Raw genomic sequence first — 19,798 nt, 5'->3', positions numbered from 1 at the left:
TGTTACAAATGAAAAGGCATTGTGATGAATGGAATTCCATGCAATGAAGAGATACAGGTGCTCAGTTCTGCAGAAGTACTAACTTGTCTGGGCCCTTCCAAGAATGCCAAATCTTTTAAGTTTAATGAGACATTTAATTCTGATTTTCAGACTGTAGTCGCTGATTCAAACCTGTCTGGATATGGGTATTATTGCTTTGATCAAATCTTGTTGCTCAGCATTTTATAAAAAGCAGAGATGAACATTAAGGCAACAAATTGATTAGAGATGTCTGCAAGGAAACCACAAACATCAGTGGGTAGGCCTATCTCCATTAACAATCTAGAAGGTTATCTAAGGATACACAACACACTAATTAGAAGTGCAGATGCTGCTCAATCTCTATGTCATAAAGATCATGAATACAAACAAAGTATGCTGTTAGATAAAATTAGCAAAATGAGATTCACCTCATTACCTACTTCCTAGTAGAGAAAAATAATACAGGTCATTAACTTTCACTGTCCCAAAGAAACCTGGAAATCAATAATAAAGGTACTAGTGCTGTGCTAGTGAATAACAAGTTAGACATAAACTTTCAATGCTGTACAGCAATCAGAAAGTCTCTGTAGCTACAGAAGCATTTTCTCTTGAAGAAGGGAGATGTACATACCACTGAAATGACCATGTCTGTGATGCAACCTGGAGTTCGGGAGTAAGCACAGCATTGTACAAATTGCTTAGGTGACAACATAGAGATAGACTTCAAATATTTCAGAGGGTACATACTAAGGTAGAGAGGAATTATTTGCAGTGCTAAAAGGGAATGTACTTAGGAGGAGTGAAACAGGTCAACAGAAACTCTGAGACCATACCAGTGAAAAACCTCCTAATGAAAGAACTATTTTTATACCCCAGTTTGGTGAACTCAGTAGTTGCAGCATCTAAAATCTGAACGGTAAGGTGTCAAATGTGCATGTTTGATGAGACACCTCTCCACAGCCTGCCTGTCCTAATGCATCTTTGTTCATCTTAACATTAGGAATTTATGATTTGAAGAACCAGAGCTGTTTGAATCAGTGTAGCTCTATGGACTTTAACTTCACCAGTGGAAACTCAAGCCTTAAATTTACAACTGTATTCTTGAATTAGCTGGAAGGTATAGATGCAATTCCCCTGTCACACAGATGAACAGTTAACTGTGCATATTGGTTTTCAGAACATAATACAAGCATAACCAGAAGATCTTCCTTCAACTGTAATCTTCCAATTAAAACATTGTATATATGGTGATCCACTACTGCAAAGTCAGAGCACTTAAAGATCAGAACTGTCTTTTCTGGAGAATACCATCTGACTATAATTTATTGAAGGGCTGTCATTTATTATGAGACACATTGATATTCTAGACAGCCACAAGAGTTTTTCTAGGAAAATTATTTGATTACCACTGAGGGCAACTGAAAAGCAAAAATCATATACAATACATAATACTTTAAATATAAAGAATCTAATTTCAACTTTAATATGCAACATAAAAAAATCACAATGTATTTATACAAGGAGGAAGGCGGTAGAAAGTCAAAGCTAGGAGAATCACAGAATGTAGGAATCTTACTAAGACTTACTAAAAGGGATACAATTTTAACATTGATACAATGTATCTATGAGAAACCCACCATATTTCTATTTGTATGTTGGATTTTATTACAACTCTATTCAAAATGCTGTTGCTAGGGTTGTTTAAGTTTGTTGTAAATAAAAGACTTTCATGTCCTGGATCTGTTTTTAATATCATGGGGGTTTTTTTTAAATGTATGATTATGTATTTCTTTGCATTAAAGGTTTCCAATTTTTTGTAGAAACACTCACAAGGAGTCCAATTCCTTGTCATAATGAGTGAAAGTTAAATGTGACATTCAATGGCTTCACAGCCCTCCCTTTTTAAGGGGAAGGAGCAGAGTGGGCAAAGTCCTCTAAGGTTGTTTCACTTCGGCGGTAGCTGTGTATCCAAACGAGTCCTCCCCCAAACATCTAAGCACAGTCAGTACATTCCCAACTCCTACTGCCAAGTTAAAATGAAAACGGTCTTAGTTCAGAAATGATTGAGGTGGTTTGCTCTAATCAAATTAAACCAGCCAAATGTTCTTTTCAAAGGTAACTGTCTACTCTGCAGCTGTATGCAAAATACCACACCAAATGTGAAAAAAAAAAAAAAAAAAAAGTGATAGAATTCTATCCTTACAGTAGAGCCCTGGCTCCACAGACGAAGAGAAACAAAAGCACCAGTGCAGCTAGGAATTACATTCACAGAAAGCTCCTAGAAATATGCTAACTTAAGAAACAGTGAACAAAGTACTGAAATTTCCAGTTTATAATTAATTGATTTCAGGGAGAAGGGAATTCTCTGACATTGTTAAACAGCAACAGACACCTTCAGTTATTTATCATAGGGACCACACTTCAAATAGATATTAAAAGACTAGCCAAAGCTTCACATAAAAGAGAGGAAAAAAAAAATCACACAGGCTTTTCCATTCTATTTCTCACTTCCTTTCTCTGTTTTTATCAAAATATGTAACATTCTGCACTGACTAATGTTGCAAAAGTCCAAACTCAAGAGGTTTCATTTAAACTCAGTATGATTCATCTGCACTAGAATTGAGTTTTCAATCATTAAACATGGGAAATTCCTGCAAAGATGAATTCATAGGCAAGTTGTTTTTTATTTTCTTTTACTAAGAAAGGATCGGTCACCTGTTAATGATAATCTAGAGTGATAACCACTCAGTGTTAGTATGAACGCTTTTAAAACATTATGGAACTTTTTGCTAAATTTGTAAACTGTTTGCTAAATATGTCATGGGATATCTACCCCAGGGCAACTCTACCAATATCAGCAAATTGCACATTCCAGAACACCTTGTATTTAGGGATCCGAAATCATCACCTGGTCCTAAAATTCTGTGGGATGCTTCTTCGGCTACAGACCCATCTTCTACTAAAACCCTAAAAAGACATCTAAAGCATCATATGGAAGAGTTTCTTATTGCTCATATAAAACATCCTTTGTTCCGCCTAACAAAAACACAACTGTATTGTTAGAATTTTAAGGCCTGATTTTAAAAGGATTATTTAGCAGAATATTTCCTTGTGAACATTTTCTAAGGATGGGACAAATATTCAAAGGCTAAGGGTAAACAAATAAATAGGAAAATCAATACAAGAATTTGGATGCAATGAGGTATTTTGAAACAGTTTGGAAATCAACAGTCACATTTCCACTCTTTGATGATCATCTCATCAAATGCTTCCCAAATGGAGGTTTCCCAAATGGAAAATGTCAAAGTACACAATGGAAAAAAACCACTCCTTGGAAAATTCTGAAGTGGTTTGTTTATTAAATACAAATACTTTATAGTTTAAAGGTATACCTGTTAAATAATCCTGCATGTGTAATTTAAAATATTTTTCAGGATATAAGAAAAATATATGAAGAACTGATATAGGAGGAGAAATTTCCTCTCTTTTGAATGAAAAAACACAGCTTAGTTATATATGTGTATGGGCACAGTTATATTCTGGTAATCTGTTAGATCATTAAGAATCAACTTGTTCAGCAAAACTGGAAAACAACTAGATTTCATACAAAGAGTAAAAACCAAATGCTCTATATACTGCTGCAAAGTTTTGGAATGAACAGCAACTTCTATTTTATTTAGGGTTATGAAACTTTATAAAATAGTTTTAAAACTTCAGAACTAAATTAAGTCAACTAAGAATTACTACAAACACAAATAACCACTCTCGATGCCAAATTTGCATTACTGCTATATCAGGTTAGTTATATTATTTATTCTGCATGATTTATTTTAACTTTTAATAGAAAAATTCTCTAGAAATAAGGCTTCAGTTAATGTAATACATGAAAAAGAATCAATATCTGTGATTCATACTCTTATGTTTATTGTCCCTGAACTCTATTCAGAAAAGCATTTTAAAATTCAGTGTATACTTAATATCATAGCTATTGCTATTTGATAACACACTTACATCTGTGCTAAACTTCAAACAATGACTTAAACCTCACCGAGAGTACCCGAGTCACTCACTCAGTGCTTTGCTAAGTCACAGCCTCCAGTCTACTCTCTTTTGAACACCTGGAAAGTGAGCACTTTCCTTCTCCCTGCTCTGTTCCGCACTTCAGTCAGCGGTAGGTACCATTAAGCAAACTGGAAAGTCCCAATTAATCTACCTTGGCCCCTGTTTTCTGGGCTGGACGATCCACTCTCCTGTACTTTTCAAGGCTCAGTTTTGAATCCTAGACCCCACACCATTAGCTGAAGGGATGCTGACACTTAGCCTGGCAGTCACAGACTGTCGCCAGCAGTGGTTGTGGTGAAATAAGTTGGTTTTCCGTTCTGGGCAGGACCCAGCAAGACTAGATCTCTCCAAGAACAGCATAGACACAACCATCCACAGATTTAAAAAAGGAAGGGAGCACTGGACATAATCTAAAATGACTAACATTTACTTACACAAAGACTGGAAAGATGTTTTTTGTAAAAAGCTTAGATTCAGAATAAGATAAAATACTTTTTGAAGAAAGCTTGTACTCGCTCCAGAAGCTGAATTTCCTAAGGCTCAGAAGGCTATTCCATATTCAACTCTTCCTTCCTGACATGCCCTTATCTTGTCCTGTTTCTGGCAGATCACATATTCAAACTAAATCATCACATCCATTGCTAATAAACAATTCATATGGACAGGAGGAATATCACTTATTTTCCCTGTATGTGCTTATTCTGTGTATCGGAGGCTTGCAAGCATGATGATGGGCCAGCAAGCATTCATGTGCGGTCCCTTCACAATGTCCTCTGCCAACTTAATAAACTTCTCCAAACCCTACCCACTGCCAAACCCTGTTCAATGTCAACCACATCATTCCCCTTTGCCCTTTTGCCATCAGAGAAGCCATATTTCCAGGTGGGCAGTTCCTCCCTCCCCTAGACCTTTGCAGTGTCCCTCCTTGCAGTGGCCAGTCAGAGCAAGGACCATCTCCCTTCCCCTCCGACCACCACCACTCTCCAGCCTGGAAATGCCTCTCTCCTGCCAAGGCACTTCCCGTCTTCACATCTGCCTTGAAGGCTGTCCTGTTTGTGTTAGACTAAAACTGACTCTGAAGCTCATTCAGTTTTTCCTTCCCATTACTCATCCACCTCTTCTACCTCAGCTGAGACTCATCTGCCACATTAATCCCTTTAACCTTGGCAAGTTTCAAGTTCAGTTTCTTCTGTTTCACTCCATCCCTGCATCTTATTTTACTCTTTTTGCGTGCAAGACAATCCCTGTACCTAGCAATGCAGAGGTAACCATTTCTTTCTCTACAGGCGCCTGCCAGATGCCATATGAGCAGTGCTACACAAAAATAAATTGTATCACACAATACAGCACACTGCTGATCTGTAAGAATGATGTCACATGCTAGAAGTTTAACATTAGCTTGGCAGAAAGGGGAAGTAAGGAAGGAAGCAGAATTCACTGGAGACAAACACCCCCTAAAATAGAAATGTTTCACTTGACGGAATGGAACATCTCAATGATTTCAAGAAGATCATCCTTTAAACTTATTAACAGCACAGTAATAAAGCCAGTAGCCAATATCAGCGTCACCACAAACTGGAAAGAGAAACAAAATTAGCTACTGCATTTTGAAATTCTTTTCCCTCTGTATGTGTCCATATCATTTCAGTTTAACAAACAGAACAAAGCAGATAACTACATGTTCAAATTGCCTTGCAAAAGGTTAGCTAGGTATTGATGAGCTGCTACAGATATGTTCTGAATGCTCTCTCTATCAGGTTAGACAGGGAATTTTAAGACACTTATAAAATGACACCTTCTAAGTATAACACAATTTTAAGTACCAAGCCATTATACACTTCTGGGACCTTTGAGCAGAGTCCAGTGCTGGTCTTCATGTCAGGGCACATGGGGATGAGGGAGTCACGTGTGCCCCAGCCTCTTCCCCCCACACTCAGGTTGCCTTGACAAGGGAATCAGTTGATGGGCTCCATCAAGTACTCAAGTGCAAATCAAGAGATAACAGCATGGACCACTGGACTGCAAAAGCAGTGAAAAAGCAACGTGACAGTATTGCTGTACCACAGAGGGCAGTTCACAGTATCATTTGTATTTCAATGGATATAAAATAACATAAATACTTGAACATGGCATAATTGTGCAAATACTCGTAATTACTAGGTTTCCCCCACACTGATCTGTATACCAAAAAGACTGAGGTATAGAGTCACACTTCCAGCTAGGTGGATCATTCTGTTGAACCTAAGTCAATTACCTGTGTTCTACAAGTTAACAGGAAGGACAGAACTAAGATTTTTTAATTCCTTATTATACGGTAATGATGACCTTGAATGGCAAGATTTCTGACACTTATCTTTGAAATAATAACTCAGATTAGATTATATTCTAATAGATTATATTCAATATAATTTTGGTTATTTTAAAACCGAGGACTTACTACCCATGAAAACACTAAAAAAGTTGCATTTATCAAAAAGACTATGAGCCAGAAAGCAAAAATATACAACTTTGCAGGTTTGCTCTATTTGCTTAAGGTTTAACACCATTAAAACTGTTAAATATATATATGTTAGAAAACAGGCACAGCAAGAATTACAGTATTCTGTATTGTGTATCACCTTCCCAGAGTGCAAATTCACAGTGGATGGATGATTAACATTAGGGGAAAATTATTCCTCTGATTACCAGCAGGAGAGAGATAAAGTGAACACAATATATTGCTGAATTTAGCACTATAATCACAAGAAGAATTTTTACAGATATATTGCAGCAGGGAATACTCCCAGTTTTACACACAGGAATTTCCTGAATCTAATATGTCATTTATTCCTGGCAAGGTCTGTCCTTTGTCTACATATATTTCATTTTTCCTAAACAGAACAGCACTAAGCTACATAAGTGCTGGACCAACTTTTGCCAGATTTAACTACTGTATATAGTAAAGCTTTAGTAAAGCATTACATCTTATTATCTGAAAGGTGACCTAGAGGACAACCTTAATCATCCTACCAGTTACAAAGGACATTTCAAAGCCTACAACGTACCTCATTTTAGAACAATTCACAGTAAGATGTACTCTTGAAGATTCTTTTTTTTACTTTGTTTTGTGAAGATAAACAGCATAGAGTAAGGTGGCCTGACAGAGGGGAACTCTATACAAAGGCAAATGTGAACAGGAGAGGACTTTAAGCATATAGCAATCATACTTTTAACTGTATTTTCCCCATGACTCTCTGTATACTATTTTTGACAGCCCTGCAAATTTTTAGACCAGTTTTCCAGGCCTTATTTCCATTATAGTCAATAGTCCAGAGACTTCCACTACCATCACAGTCTTGATGAAAATTAGACTTCCTTTCACTTCTTATCTTGCACCTTGTTTTGCTTTGTTCTGCAGTGAAGTCTTACCTAACTTCATTATCTATCATTGTAAAAGCAACTGTGCTGCGAAAAATGCATCTCTTCATTGTCCGAATATGGAAACGATAGACTTGGAGAGAAGGAACATGAAACGAAGCTCTCGTAGCAAGCAGTAGCACGGAAAAATACGATAGTTTGTTTAAAATTATTCTATGCTATTTAGACATTTCTACTTTATGGAGAAAATTCTCTTCCATCCCCAATGCCAAGCACTGGAAACCAGTTTTGGCTCTAAGCATTTCTTAGGATTTTAGAGGAAGAGAATCTACAACTACTATGACAAACCTGGGCTGCAGTAGCAATGCTGGTCCTGCATCCTGGCTCCATGACCAACAAAACCATGGAGCTCTACCTCTGCCTAGCAAGTACCGGGTCTTTTCCTTACCAAACTGTTCTTCACGTTCAGCACCACTGAGAAGCCCTGGACTGCCAAGCTCCTTACTGTACTCTCTGGAGATGCCCAGACCTACCATTTGAGTTCAGCATGACATTCAGCATAAGTTCACGTGGCCTGTGATTTCTGCTGTTGCTGTCAGCTGATGCCAGAGTACGACAGCCGAGCACAGGGCATATGCGGCTCATCTGTTTGAAGTCTGTCTAAATTTTGACTCACAGAATGACTGTCAGTTTGCATTGAGCGACTCATGGATCACACATGCCATTACTCAGAGGTAACAGATTCAACATTATATTTGCAGCTCTCACTTATTTCACTCAAGCTAGTTCCCTGTAATATTCAGAAAAAAGCTAGACGCTCCCTCAAAAAAAAAAAAATTTGATTTCAAATGTTTGTGTTGTTATCCTAGTGCTCTGAAAATGATGTACATTTTAATCCAGACATCATTTTTATTTAATAGCCTGGCCATGATACCAGTTTCCAGAATGCATGCCCAAACAATGAACATTTTTGTGAGCATAATACGTCCAATAATTAAGTACAGCTAGGTCAGCTGCTTAAAATTGCAGATCTTCTTTTACAGTATTTCCTTTTTTGAGTATATTTACATAATATAAAAATAGACCTTTAATTTCAATAAATTACAAACTCTTCTACCGTATTTTTTAACAGAACTGGGGCATTTAAATATTTTCAAATAATCTTTCATTTTAAGGATATGATTTCAGTCACTTCAAAGTGCTACTTACAGCTTCATCTGCTCTACAGATTAAAAACATGCACAACAGAGGCGAGTTTTTAAATAACATTCCTCACATTTTAGAAGAGATAATGTTTGAAATTGCTTCTTATACTCCCCTGCCTGTTTGTGGAAAAAGGTGTTCAGCCAAGGTCCTAAGCATCCTGAGACATCACAGACCAAACCCTTGTATCTGAAATGCTGCTTATGGCAAAAGGTACAGGCTTCACAGCACTGCTGTGAGGACCTGGAACACACTTGCAGAGATTTTTATATTAAAACTACATTCTCATATTGCTGGTTGAAATACTTACTGCTTGCAGAGAATGAATTTTCATTCAGACCTGTAAAAATATTTTCAGCTTCAACGTATTTATGCAACGCTATGTCAAGATTGTGCTGCACTTAAACCCAAGCAAAACAAGCCTGCAGCTGCATAGTCAGTTCATCAACTAGCTCTTTGGAAAACAAGAATTTTATTTTCATGATTATGCTGAATTCGGGATTAGAAAGCTCTTAAAAAAAATCTTGACTTCATATGGAAAGATCTCAATGCCAGAAAAACTCAGGAGTATTGTATTGAATTATTCCCAAACAAAGTTTACAATTTTCAAATATGTAAATGCCTAAGCCTGGACAACTAAATCCTCATTTACTCTCACAAATTACAGGGCTGGATTTCAGAGATTTTGAGAACTCTCAGTTATCTCTCTACTGCCAAGGAAGAACGTTGTGTGCACTTCTCTGTAAACCGAGGCACTTGATGTGGTGATCAAATACAACATGTTGTCCAAACATAGATGCCCCCACTTTTGAAATTTATTGATGAAGCCTCTGGCATTACTAGGTGCAAGTCAAAATAATGGTTATTAACCAAATTGTGGATTTGCTTGATTAGCAATGGAAAAGTGTTGGCGGCAGCCTATATCCCATTGCTCACTGCAGTGAGACCGATGACGCGTACTCCAGTATCAGTATTTCAGAATACACATGCTTCACCTATTCAGTTCAGACAGAAATGAGACTGTTGTATTACACTGCTGTGAGATGAACAAAAATTAATTTATCTTTAGCTATTCACTTTAGTATTTTAAATATTATTCTCTGTCTCACCTTTCCTCTTGCACCTACTATAAACCCCCTCATCTCAGACCCTAAACCAGGAGGATCACAGCTACAAGCCATTTTGAAGGTCAACTCTAACTTCAGAGTATCTATTTCTCTAGGACTGAAAGAGTCTTGGTGTTAGTTAAGTATAAAATATTTTCCTTTTGCTATGCAGTATGTGTGTACAATAATGCAAATAACAGGAAATATTCTTGCTAATACAGCACCATCAGCAAGATGCTGACCAGTTTCAAATCATTGCATACCTGGCTATCTGCAAAGTGAAGCTTACTTCTTAAAGTTCATAATATTAACAAAAGATGCTGACAGGCTGCTGGAGGTTTCCAGCTATAGAAAAATGCAAGAGGTTACGGTAGGGCCAGCCTTACCATTGAGAGAATCTGTTAAAAAACACAGGTCATTTATCCAGGGTTTATGCTACCGACACAACAGAATGGACATTCTGGGGACATTGCCACCATTTTGCAAGCTGGGCCTGATGTCTGTACTGTTGCACTCTGGTAGCACAATCATCAGCACATGGTGAAATTAGTACCAGTCAAACAGTATTCAACTTTAAGGCCACCTGCAAAGCTTGAAGTCTTAAGCTGTTACTTCTCTTTAACACGATAATCTACAACTCTCTATAAAAGCATCTAAAAGGTGGAACGCACATTCCACTACCGCTCTCAGAATCTTTGCCATTTCGATAATGAATAGAGCTGCTAAAAATCAGCTGCAGCTGGCAGAACTAATACTTGAGACAAAAGCAGGGAGATGTTGGGTTTTTTACATTCTCTCTTATGCCTGAGGAAATAGTGTATATATGGCTCCTTGCCCATCCACTCAAACACTTAAGTCACACACCTATGCCTCTGGAGGTGGGTGTTTGTGTGTGTGGGAGGCAATGCACAGGGATAAGGAGAGGTCTGGCAGGCAGCGCCACGGCCTGCTGAAACCTCAAACCACACTTCATGTACACAGTTTAGTGCTCACTTCATCCACAAACCCAAACTAGCATCCAGTCCATTTATGTATCCAAGCTCTTGCTGCCCAATTCATGTACTAAAACCAGGACCCCGCTGATCGGGACACCTGCCTCACTTCCTCACCTGACCACGTTGGGGTGCTCGAACGTCTCCAGGTGCCTCAAAACTGCCACCTCTCGGATGGTGGACAGCGGCATCCCCTCCTCGCTGGTCTGCACCCGCACCCTCTTCAGCGCAACAAAGCGACCTCCGTTCTTCAAGTCTCGGGCTTTGAACACCTTCCCGTAGGCTCCTTCTCCAATCTCAGCCACACATTCATACTGCTGGTCTGCCACGTTTGTACTGTCCTTATCCATGCTGGTGCCGCTCCTCTTCCTCCCGTGATCCACGTGCCTCGGGATGGCTCTCAGTGTCACTTGCTTTCTGAAAACTAGTACTTTGCTCACGTTGCAGATAGGCCACACACTTGGTACCTCTGCCAGAGGGGCAGTAGGAAGCTCTCACCCTCCTGTTCTTGTTCCTCTTCTGTACCGGACACAATGTGCCTCCTCTTTCAGCCACTAGGAATTATCATACAGTCTTTGGGAGCATTGTCTGTGTAAAGCCAATTAGATCTAGAGGACAAACCAAGCAAGAAAAGTGAGTTGAGTTTACTTCATTACTTTGCATTTTTCAAAAACTGAGATAATTAAGCTAATATAGTAGACAGCTACATGCAAAGCAAAAACGTGGTGCAAAGGAAGACGTGAACCACCAGGGTGACACATGTCTCAACGTCCCTGCATGGCTGATACAACACTCCAAAGTTATCATGGTCTGCACAGAAGGCTACAACACACAGCTACAGAGCAACCGCGTGCTGTGGGATTTTACTGAGCAATGGGCTGAATACGATGACCCTGTGAGACAGGGGTGATGGGGACGGTAGAGCTAACTATGCATGTGTGAGAGGAAGTTATGTCCAGGAACTTATGCCAGGATTGCAGGACTCAAATATTTCTTCAGTGCACACGGTGGAGTCTTGGAAATATTACGGTTACTTATTTGTAAATAATAGCCTTTGGAGGTTTCAGCCTTGATCTGCTCTCCCCTGTGCTGAGCCCTGCATGAACACATCGCAAGAGACAAGTTCCTGCCTCAAAGCACCTGTGGGGAGGAGAAATATGTACGTATTTAAATGACGGTAATAGTATGCTACCGAGCATTGAGTGCTGAGGTACATTCAGAAATGCACACTTTAGCAAACTTATTAACATGTAAGGGTTTTGGCTGTGGATATTGCTACTGCTGGGTGTGTGGCCAGCAGTTCCTTGCAGAGCAGCATGATGAAAGATGGTCTTCAGGAGCAGCACGCTCTGCTGTCTAGTGCATGAGGCTGGAGAGCAGAAGCGCTTCCTTCTGCATCCAGTTTCATCCACACTTTCTGCAGGATGGTGGGCAAATCCTCTCCCCTCACAAAGCTCCACATCAACCCTCCCTCTTCCCCCTGCCCCTTTTTAATATAATGATATTGCGACCTCTGGGGCTGTAACCCTCTCCTACACTGCATTTTTACTGTGCTAGGATTAAAGAGCCCCAGATAGCTCAGTCGGGGATCCCCTAACTCGAACCCACGCATAAAGCCAGAGGTATTTTGCACATATACGCTGATCTTACACCTTAGTTGCAGATTAAAATAAGAGCAATCTAAAGGAAACCTGTGCCCGCTGCTCATCGCTTTTCCCCAGCTGCAGCTAGAGGCACCTCCCTGCCCCACCGACTTCAGCTGCCACCACCACAGCTGCCGCCGCACCGCCCGTCCAGCGGGCAACACCGCGGCCCCCGCACCTCCGCGCCCGCAGCATCTCCGGGCGGCACCGAGCGCGGACCGCCGCGCCTTGCCCCCGCCGCCGCGGGGGGACACCTGTCCCGTAGCCCCCCGGCCGGGGCCGCTCGCGCCCCATAGCCCGCACCGCGCCGCGCCGCGTCCTGCAGCCGGCACCGCAGCCTGCCCCGCACCGCGCCGCGTCCTGCAGCCGGCACCGCCGCCTGCCCCGCACCGCGCCGCGCGGCGTCCTGCAGCCCGCACCGCCCCGCAGCCCGCACTGCGCCGCGCCGCGCCGCTGCGGAGGGCGCCCCCGGGCGGCGGGCAGCCGCGACGCCCGTGTGCGTGGCTGCGGGGGCGGCGGGCCTGCCTCGGCTCGGCCGCTGCGCCGGGTGGAAAGTTACCGCTCGCCCTCCCCGGGCACGGCGGGATACGGGGGTGCCCACCGGCCCCCCCCGTACCCCCCCCCGCCTCGGCACTGAGGTCCCCTCCGCGGGCGCCCCACACGCGGCGGGGAGAAACGCGAGGAACGGCGTCCCCTCGCTCCTTCTCCGGGGGAGGGGGGGGCGGGCGGCTCGGCTGCTCGGCAGGACTGCGAGGAGACCTCCCCGGCGGCTCCCCGGGAGGGCACCCCCATCCCCCGCGGCCCCCTCGGCGGCCGCCGGCACGGGGAGCGCCCCCGCGCCGACCCCGAGGGGTTGCGGCAGCACCGCGGGGCGAGCTGCCCACGGCCCCGGCCGCCGAGGGGACGCGTCCGCGGTGCCGTCCGCGGCGGGGTGCGCGGCGTGGGCTCCCGGGCCGGGCGGGGGACGGCGTGTGGGCCACGCCGCCGGGCCGGGTGCGCGGAGCACATGGGCGCCCCGCGTTACCTGGTGTGCTCCACGGCCGCCTCCACCGCCACCAGATCCCCAAATAATCCTCAGCCCCGGGGGGGTGGGGGTGGTTGGGGAGGGAGGGGGTGAGTCCTCCCTAAAACAAACCTCCCATTGAGCGAGGCGGGGTGGAGAGCCGGCCCGGGGTCTGCCCCTTCACATGGCGATGTCTCCGGCAGGTCCCGGCAGCGGCCGCCCGGGCCACACAGGTAGCTGCTCCGCGGCTCGGCCGCACTCGGCTCGCATCCTCCTGCCGCCGCCGCCGCCGCCGGGCTGCACCTTGGCGCAGAAGGCAGCTCGCACTCGAACCCCAGCCCGCTCCTCCCGCCCTCGCCCTGCCCGGGGAGAATGAGAACGCGAAAGAAAAAATCGCGGCCGGCGGCCCCCGGGGAGCTGCAGCGCCGCGACCGCAGCCCCGCCAGCCGCAGCCTGCCGGTGCGGGGCTCGGGCACCGGCCCTCGGCGCTGCCGCCGCTCCGCCGCTGCCCCCGGCGCTGCGCTGCGCTGCGCTGCCCCTCCTCGCTCGCTCCCTCGGCCTCTGTTCAGCCTGGGAGCAGCAGCAGCTTGCTGCCTGTTTTCTTTTTTTTTTTTTCTTCCCCTCTCCTCAACTTTTTTTTTTTTTTTTTCCCCTTGCTTTCCCACGCTGGCTGAATGTGACTTGACCCCGTTTCAAAAAAGTTTGACATAGTGCTTCAACATTTCCGCATTCCTCCCCGACTACAAAGGCTGCAGCCGCCTCCTTCTGCTTTCTGTCTCTGCTCTCTGTCTTCACACTCAATGAAATCCTTCATGTGCCTCTGCCAAAGGCGGCCGCATACCGCAAGGGTCGCCGCGAGCGCCGCGGCCAGGCATGGCCCGGGGCGAGGCGCCCCGGGGGGTCCCGGCAGGGCCCGGCCCCGGCCCCGGCCCCGGCCCCGGCCCCGCCGCCGTGCTCGGCGCTGCACGGACGCGGGCTCAGCCGGCTGCGGCAGCACTGAGAAGCCTGACTCATTCCTAGGGCTCAGTGTGCAAGGCGCTGGGAAATAACCCGGTTTGTTTGGGGTTTTTTTTTTCCCTTCCCGGGAAATAACCGTAATTTTTTTTTTTTTTTTCTCCAGAAAAACGCGGATTCTTCCGTGCACTTTTGCTCCTTTCCATCCACAGAGAGCACAGAGCCCCGGCAGGAAGCGCCCATGAATGCTTTCGGGAAGCATCAAGAAACTTCGTTGCTGAAGAACCCCCACCCCCCAGCAGTCTTTGCCCCGACAAGCTTGCAGCTGGAGATGCAGGGGGCAGAGGGGCGAGGAAGGCAGGGTGTGCAAAGGAGCTGGGCACGTAGTCAGCCCGTTCTCTGATGCGGAAAACATTTTGTACAGAGCCGATTCCTACAAATATTGAAACTCGCCGCAGAAAAAAAATCACAGAAGAGATGCTAATCTACACTGTCTCCATGGGGGAAAACACACATCTGGACTGCCTAATTCCCAGTTCTCCCAGCTGGTACCCTCCAGCACGTGCTTTTCAGGACCTCAAGGATGATTATGGTCCAGCTCTAGAACCAGTTCTTATGGTGGTTTAACTGGGAGGGAGTGGACCCAGATCCCCTCTTACAATGGGAAGTGTGATTTAACTAAGTGGGTTTGTAACTGAAGAAGTGTATGTCGAGGACTTGCCATCATACACCGATTTAGAATAAGTAAAAAATAGGTCTAATACTGTACAAATGAAAAAAAATTAATATCAGAAAGCAGCATATAATATAGTTACTTTATCTGGACTCACAGCGCTACCAAGCATATATGAAATCCTATAGCTTAAATAAAATTTGTTTTCCTGGCTTCAAAACCGACCCCAGCAATTCCACATGCCCTTCCCATTTTTGAGAGGTTTAGAAGCAGCCCCTGGAGGGCTGGTGAGGGGAAACTGGCTAAAAGCAGAGGGGAGACCTCTGATTTTCCCTGGAGAAAAGAGGGAGCTGGTACCACTCACGCCTTCCAAGGGAAAGGCCAGCAGCATGTGAGTGTTTGCAGAAGACCATGCATCTTTTGCAAGAACTTAATTTATGCTCATAATATATTTTAGTTTAAATCACATAAATTCCTCAACAACTTCTGAAGTCCATGATTTATCAGAAAAAGATGCTGAAATTAATGGCAAACTCCACAACCTTTAAATATGAAAGTGTCAAAGATTCAAATACACAGATCAAATTTTTTTTTTTTTTAAAGATGTGAAAAATCACATCACATTGCAAGGTTCATATGCAGATACACTACCTCCCTCCGTTTCTCTTTTTTAACATTTATGGTTTTCTTAAATGTATCTTCTTTCTTTTTCTCTCTCTTTCTTTTTCTTTTCCCTTTCTTTCCTTCCTTTGTTTCTTTGTTTCTCTCTTTCTATTTCTCTCTTTCTCTTACTTTCTCTCTTTTTCTTAACCTAATATTTAGTCAGCTGTAACAAGCTTGGTACAGAAAACCCTCCACAGGTTCCGGAGACGTTAGCTGTCTCGCTTTACATGCAAAAGGCTTCACTTTTTGGCAAGAAGAAGTGAAGTCTTGGTTTCTGTCTCCCCCTGAAGATCTCTGGATCTTTACACTCCAGTCGGGCTCTGTTCCCAAGGAGGGACTGAGGGGGGCATCGGGTCCTTTGGCCAGGTGCATGTGCAGCTTCATGTTCAGGATGAATGTGGAAGGGAGATTTCTGCAGTCCCCTGACATTTACCTCTGTGCTGAAACATGCTGATTTATCATTCTCCTAATAAACAGTGTTCAAACACAAACTCACCCTTTCATCCCATATTCTCCCAATATTTTTAGGGAGTGTATGTAATGGTTCTGTCCTTTAGAAGTGTTTTATCTGCCTTTCTGTGTGGTGATGCCAGTAGAGATTGCCATGGGAGATTATAATGCTCATACTATCAAACTGAATTAATTTAAAACATAAAAGTGCCACATAGTTAATGTGGCTTTATATGATCCTCAGATTTTTTTTCAGGGACTTTTTAAAAAAATGCTGTCACTATTTTTTTTCTTTCTCTCCACCTGAAGATCAGGTAAACAAACCACTTCATCTCCCAAAGTACAGAATTCAAAGAAGCTATACAAACCTCTAAAATTACCTAAACCAATTTTCTCAATTTTCTTTATATACAAGTTAAGTGATTTCAGGAAGAAATTTCCAAACATGATTAGATATAAACATGAGCTAAAATGGATGAAATTACAAATAATTTGTTGTAGAGGCTGAAATTACTTACCTGAATTGTTGGAATTCTTTGAAAATATAAAACCTACTACATTTGTTTTAAAATTCAAAGTCAAGAAGATGTTTCAAATAATATACATTTTAGAATAGTTATAAATAATCAAAAAATACACTGTGAATAAAGGTGGGGTTTTTCTTTTCATAACAACCTTTAAAAATGTTTAGTCTTTTGTTTTCATGAAAACAACATTGTACTTTTAACATTTCTGATTTAGAACAGGTAAGTATACATTTATTTTTTATCAACAACGGAGGTTTCCCCATAGAGAAATTAATAAAGCCCTTATTTCTTTTATAATTTAAAAACCCTTAATTTTTTGAAATTTACAGCTATTTTGAGAAATTAATGTTTTAAGAAGTTTATTAAATATTATTATGAAATTAATTCTGAATACCGTTTGTTGCTAATTCTAAACTTCCTTAATTCTAAAGTATTTTTTGTTCTGGAAAAACAAAAATTTGGGAATGTGTATTGAAAGAGGAAGAAAAGAAATTTCTTTCTACATCACTGTTTTCCGATTTTCCATCAACTTTTTCTTTGTGAAAATATGTTTTTCAATATTTTTCAATTCCAGTATTTTTAATTCTAGTATTTTTTTAAAATCACAGTGAAAAAGAGAAACAACTTATACTGAAATGCATTTAAAGAGGAAAATTCTAATGTATTATTTGAATTGGTATTAAATTGCAATCCAACTCCATTAAAACTAAAAAGAAATTATGTTATATGTTTTGTATAAATAATTTTCATAAAATGAGGTCTGTAATGTTTTGCTGGAAACAATGAATAAGCCAGTGGTGTGGAAATGGATAACAGGCAATTACCAGAATGAGTATAAAGCATTTGATTAAAATAAGCTGGTAGTGGTGGGCAATACCAAGAAGTGTGATGAATAGACTAAGACTTTCAGAAAGGATGAGACACAGTGTATTGTTTTGCTTTGTGTATTTTATCTGTGTTTCCGGAACAGCTGAGGTTCTGCTGGGGATTCACAGTTTGATCTTACAAGAATTGTTCTACAAAACAGCATGAAAATTCCTTTTCAAAGTACAGATTTTCATAAAGCTTTTGGAAAATAATTTGCTTTGATTATGGTGTTATTGCTGGGTTTTGTTTGTTGACTTGCATCTGCAGTCTCAGTTAATACGATTTTTAACTAATTTTTTCTGGGCTTTTATCCTCAAGAAAACACCTGAACTGATGAGAGACCAACTATTGTTGTAGTAGAGAGACATCAGTCAACTGTTGTGAATATGAATATTTAGAACCTGCAGTAGCCAGAATCTGTTTTAAAATGGTAGCATAAATTATGGCTTTTTAGAAGTTTCCTTTAGCAAGTCAAAAGAGGTTTTATAAACCAAACAATTAGTATTTATAGTGCATAGAAAATTATTCCTGAAAAGATATTTCAGATACCACATCTCATACCAAACTTGGTAAATAATTATTTTCACCTATCATTAGCTGTGTTATACGTGTGTGAAAATGGACTATAAATATGTACTAAATATTTTAAAGCTACTTTTAATGAAGCATAGGCATAATGAGAAATGTGATATAACTGAACACTAAGAATTAATTACAGTGTGAAATATTAAAATATTTTCCATATGTACCTTCTTAGGTAGTTGAACAAGAACACACACAAAAAAATTAATCCATATTTACAGAAAAAAAATTCATTAACATTCACATAATGTTTTAACTAATTAAAGTGAGAGAAAATAGTCTAATCCATGTAAAATGTATGCAGTCACTGCATAGTTGGCAGTGATTAGGGCATCTAAGCCAGTTACAGTATGATTGTTCAGTTTATTTCTCTTTCAGTCAGAGCCGTTGTTCATAGCAGATAATTTTATCTTTTACAAATTGTATCTTTCCATTATTACAGTAATAAACTATACTGTGGGGCTATTGTTTCTCAGTACAAAGAACCAGAACATGTTAGGCATTTAAGCATACACATATTTCCTCATATTTGTTTGTGTATGCTTTAGTAATTACCAGTCACAGGAGTGGCCAAGAAACGTGCCATGTGAAAAGCATGCCTACAACTAACACAAGCCTGTTTCCTCCAATAGCCTCTCAATAGTCTCTGAATATTCCAAGGAATGCACCTGAGTGAATCCACCAGCCATATTTTTTATCCAGCTCTTAAGGCAAGAGCCAGTGAACTTCATTGGCTTTCTTCAGAAAGCTGACTTTGGGGATTATTACACAATGGAAGATCAAGGGCAAAATGTATACCTATTGTCAAAAACCCAGCTCAATATTTTTATTTGCATCGTACCCTCAAAGCTTCAGCTAGGAGCTGGGTCCCCTTTTGCACTCCACGCTGTGCAGCATCGTACTGAAAGGCAGTCTTTGCGCCAAATTGCTTGCAGCCAGAGCCAGGGAAATGGAAGGATAGAGGAGGAAAAAGATTTGCTGAAAATCACACTGCAGATCAGTAGGGAAAAAATAAAGCAAGAAGGTGGAGTTCTATGGAGCCCTGATCCTATAATCTAGCACAGGGGTAGATAAACTGTGGCATGCATGCTGCAGACAGTGTCCAAGGTGGTGGGGTCCTGGTGGCACGTTTTACTCCATGGGACCAGCAGCCGGGCTGTGCCACTGTGGAAGTTGCTAGGTAATCCAAATCCCTAACAGGAGTGACAATGGGGAAGCAAGCCAGCGGGGTCTGCTGAGACGGGCACTGCCAGCTCATCCTGGGACCCCGTGGCATGCAGCATGAGGTGGGACTCCCAAGGAGCTGGTGCCATCTCCCATCTGTGGTCTCTTGCTGGCACTCTTCCTTTCAGCTCAGAGTGCTGAGCCGAGGGGTTTCTGTCTTGGCCTCAGGATTAAGATTTTTTTGGAATAGGGCTAACAGGGGCAGAAATATCGGCCACCCTGAAGTTGGCAATAGCCAACAATTGAGGGACACAGTAGAGAAGGGACCTTCTTCCAAGTGTTTTTCGTGATTTGCAGTCATTGCTCATTGGCATTATATTCTATGCTTCTTTATAGCAATATTTGGCATGGGTAAGATTCTTCCCTCTTCCTTTCTGCTCTCTTTATTTGTTTTAGTGGCTTTTACATCTGCTTCAGATAAGTGTATTTACATCTGTGCATATATATTCAGTGCATGGCGAATCTTTTTTT

At 42.2% G+C, this 19,798-nt stretch overlaps 1 protein-coding gene across 2 annotated transcripts in view; it reads right to left on the bottom strand.

Moving 5' to 3' along the window:
* Positions 1-14,294, bottom strand: part of CDK6 (cyclin dependent kinase 6) — a 140,902-nt gene extending 126,608 nt beyond the window's left edge. The window contains exons 1-2 of one of the 2 annotated variants that reach the window (XM_052802164.1): positions 13,520-14,294; positions 10,859-11,349 (exon numbers count right to left, since the gene is read on the bottom strand). In XM_052802164.1, coding sequence (XP_052658124.1) covers positions 10,859-11,091 — 233 coding nt within the window. In that variant the 5' untranslated portion in view covers positions 11,092-11,349; positions 13,520-14,294. Of the gene's footprint in view, positions 1-10,858; positions 11,350-13,408 lie in introns of both variants that reach the window. The other variant, XM_052802175.1, reaches the window with a different exon arrangement.
* Positions 14,295-19,798: the final 5,504 nt, after the last annotated feature.

This window comes from Harpia harpyja, chromosome 1, assembly GCF_026419915.1.
Source record: "Harpia harpyja isolate bHarHar1 chromosome 1, bHarHar1 primary haplotype, whole genome shotgun sequence".
Taxonomy (NCBI): domain Eukaryota; kingdom Metazoa; phylum Chordata; class Aves; order Accipitriformes; family Accipitridae; genus Harpia; species Harpia harpyja.
Note: the sequence above shows the minus strand (reverse complement) of the source record. Positions and strands in the feature narration are given on the sequence as shown.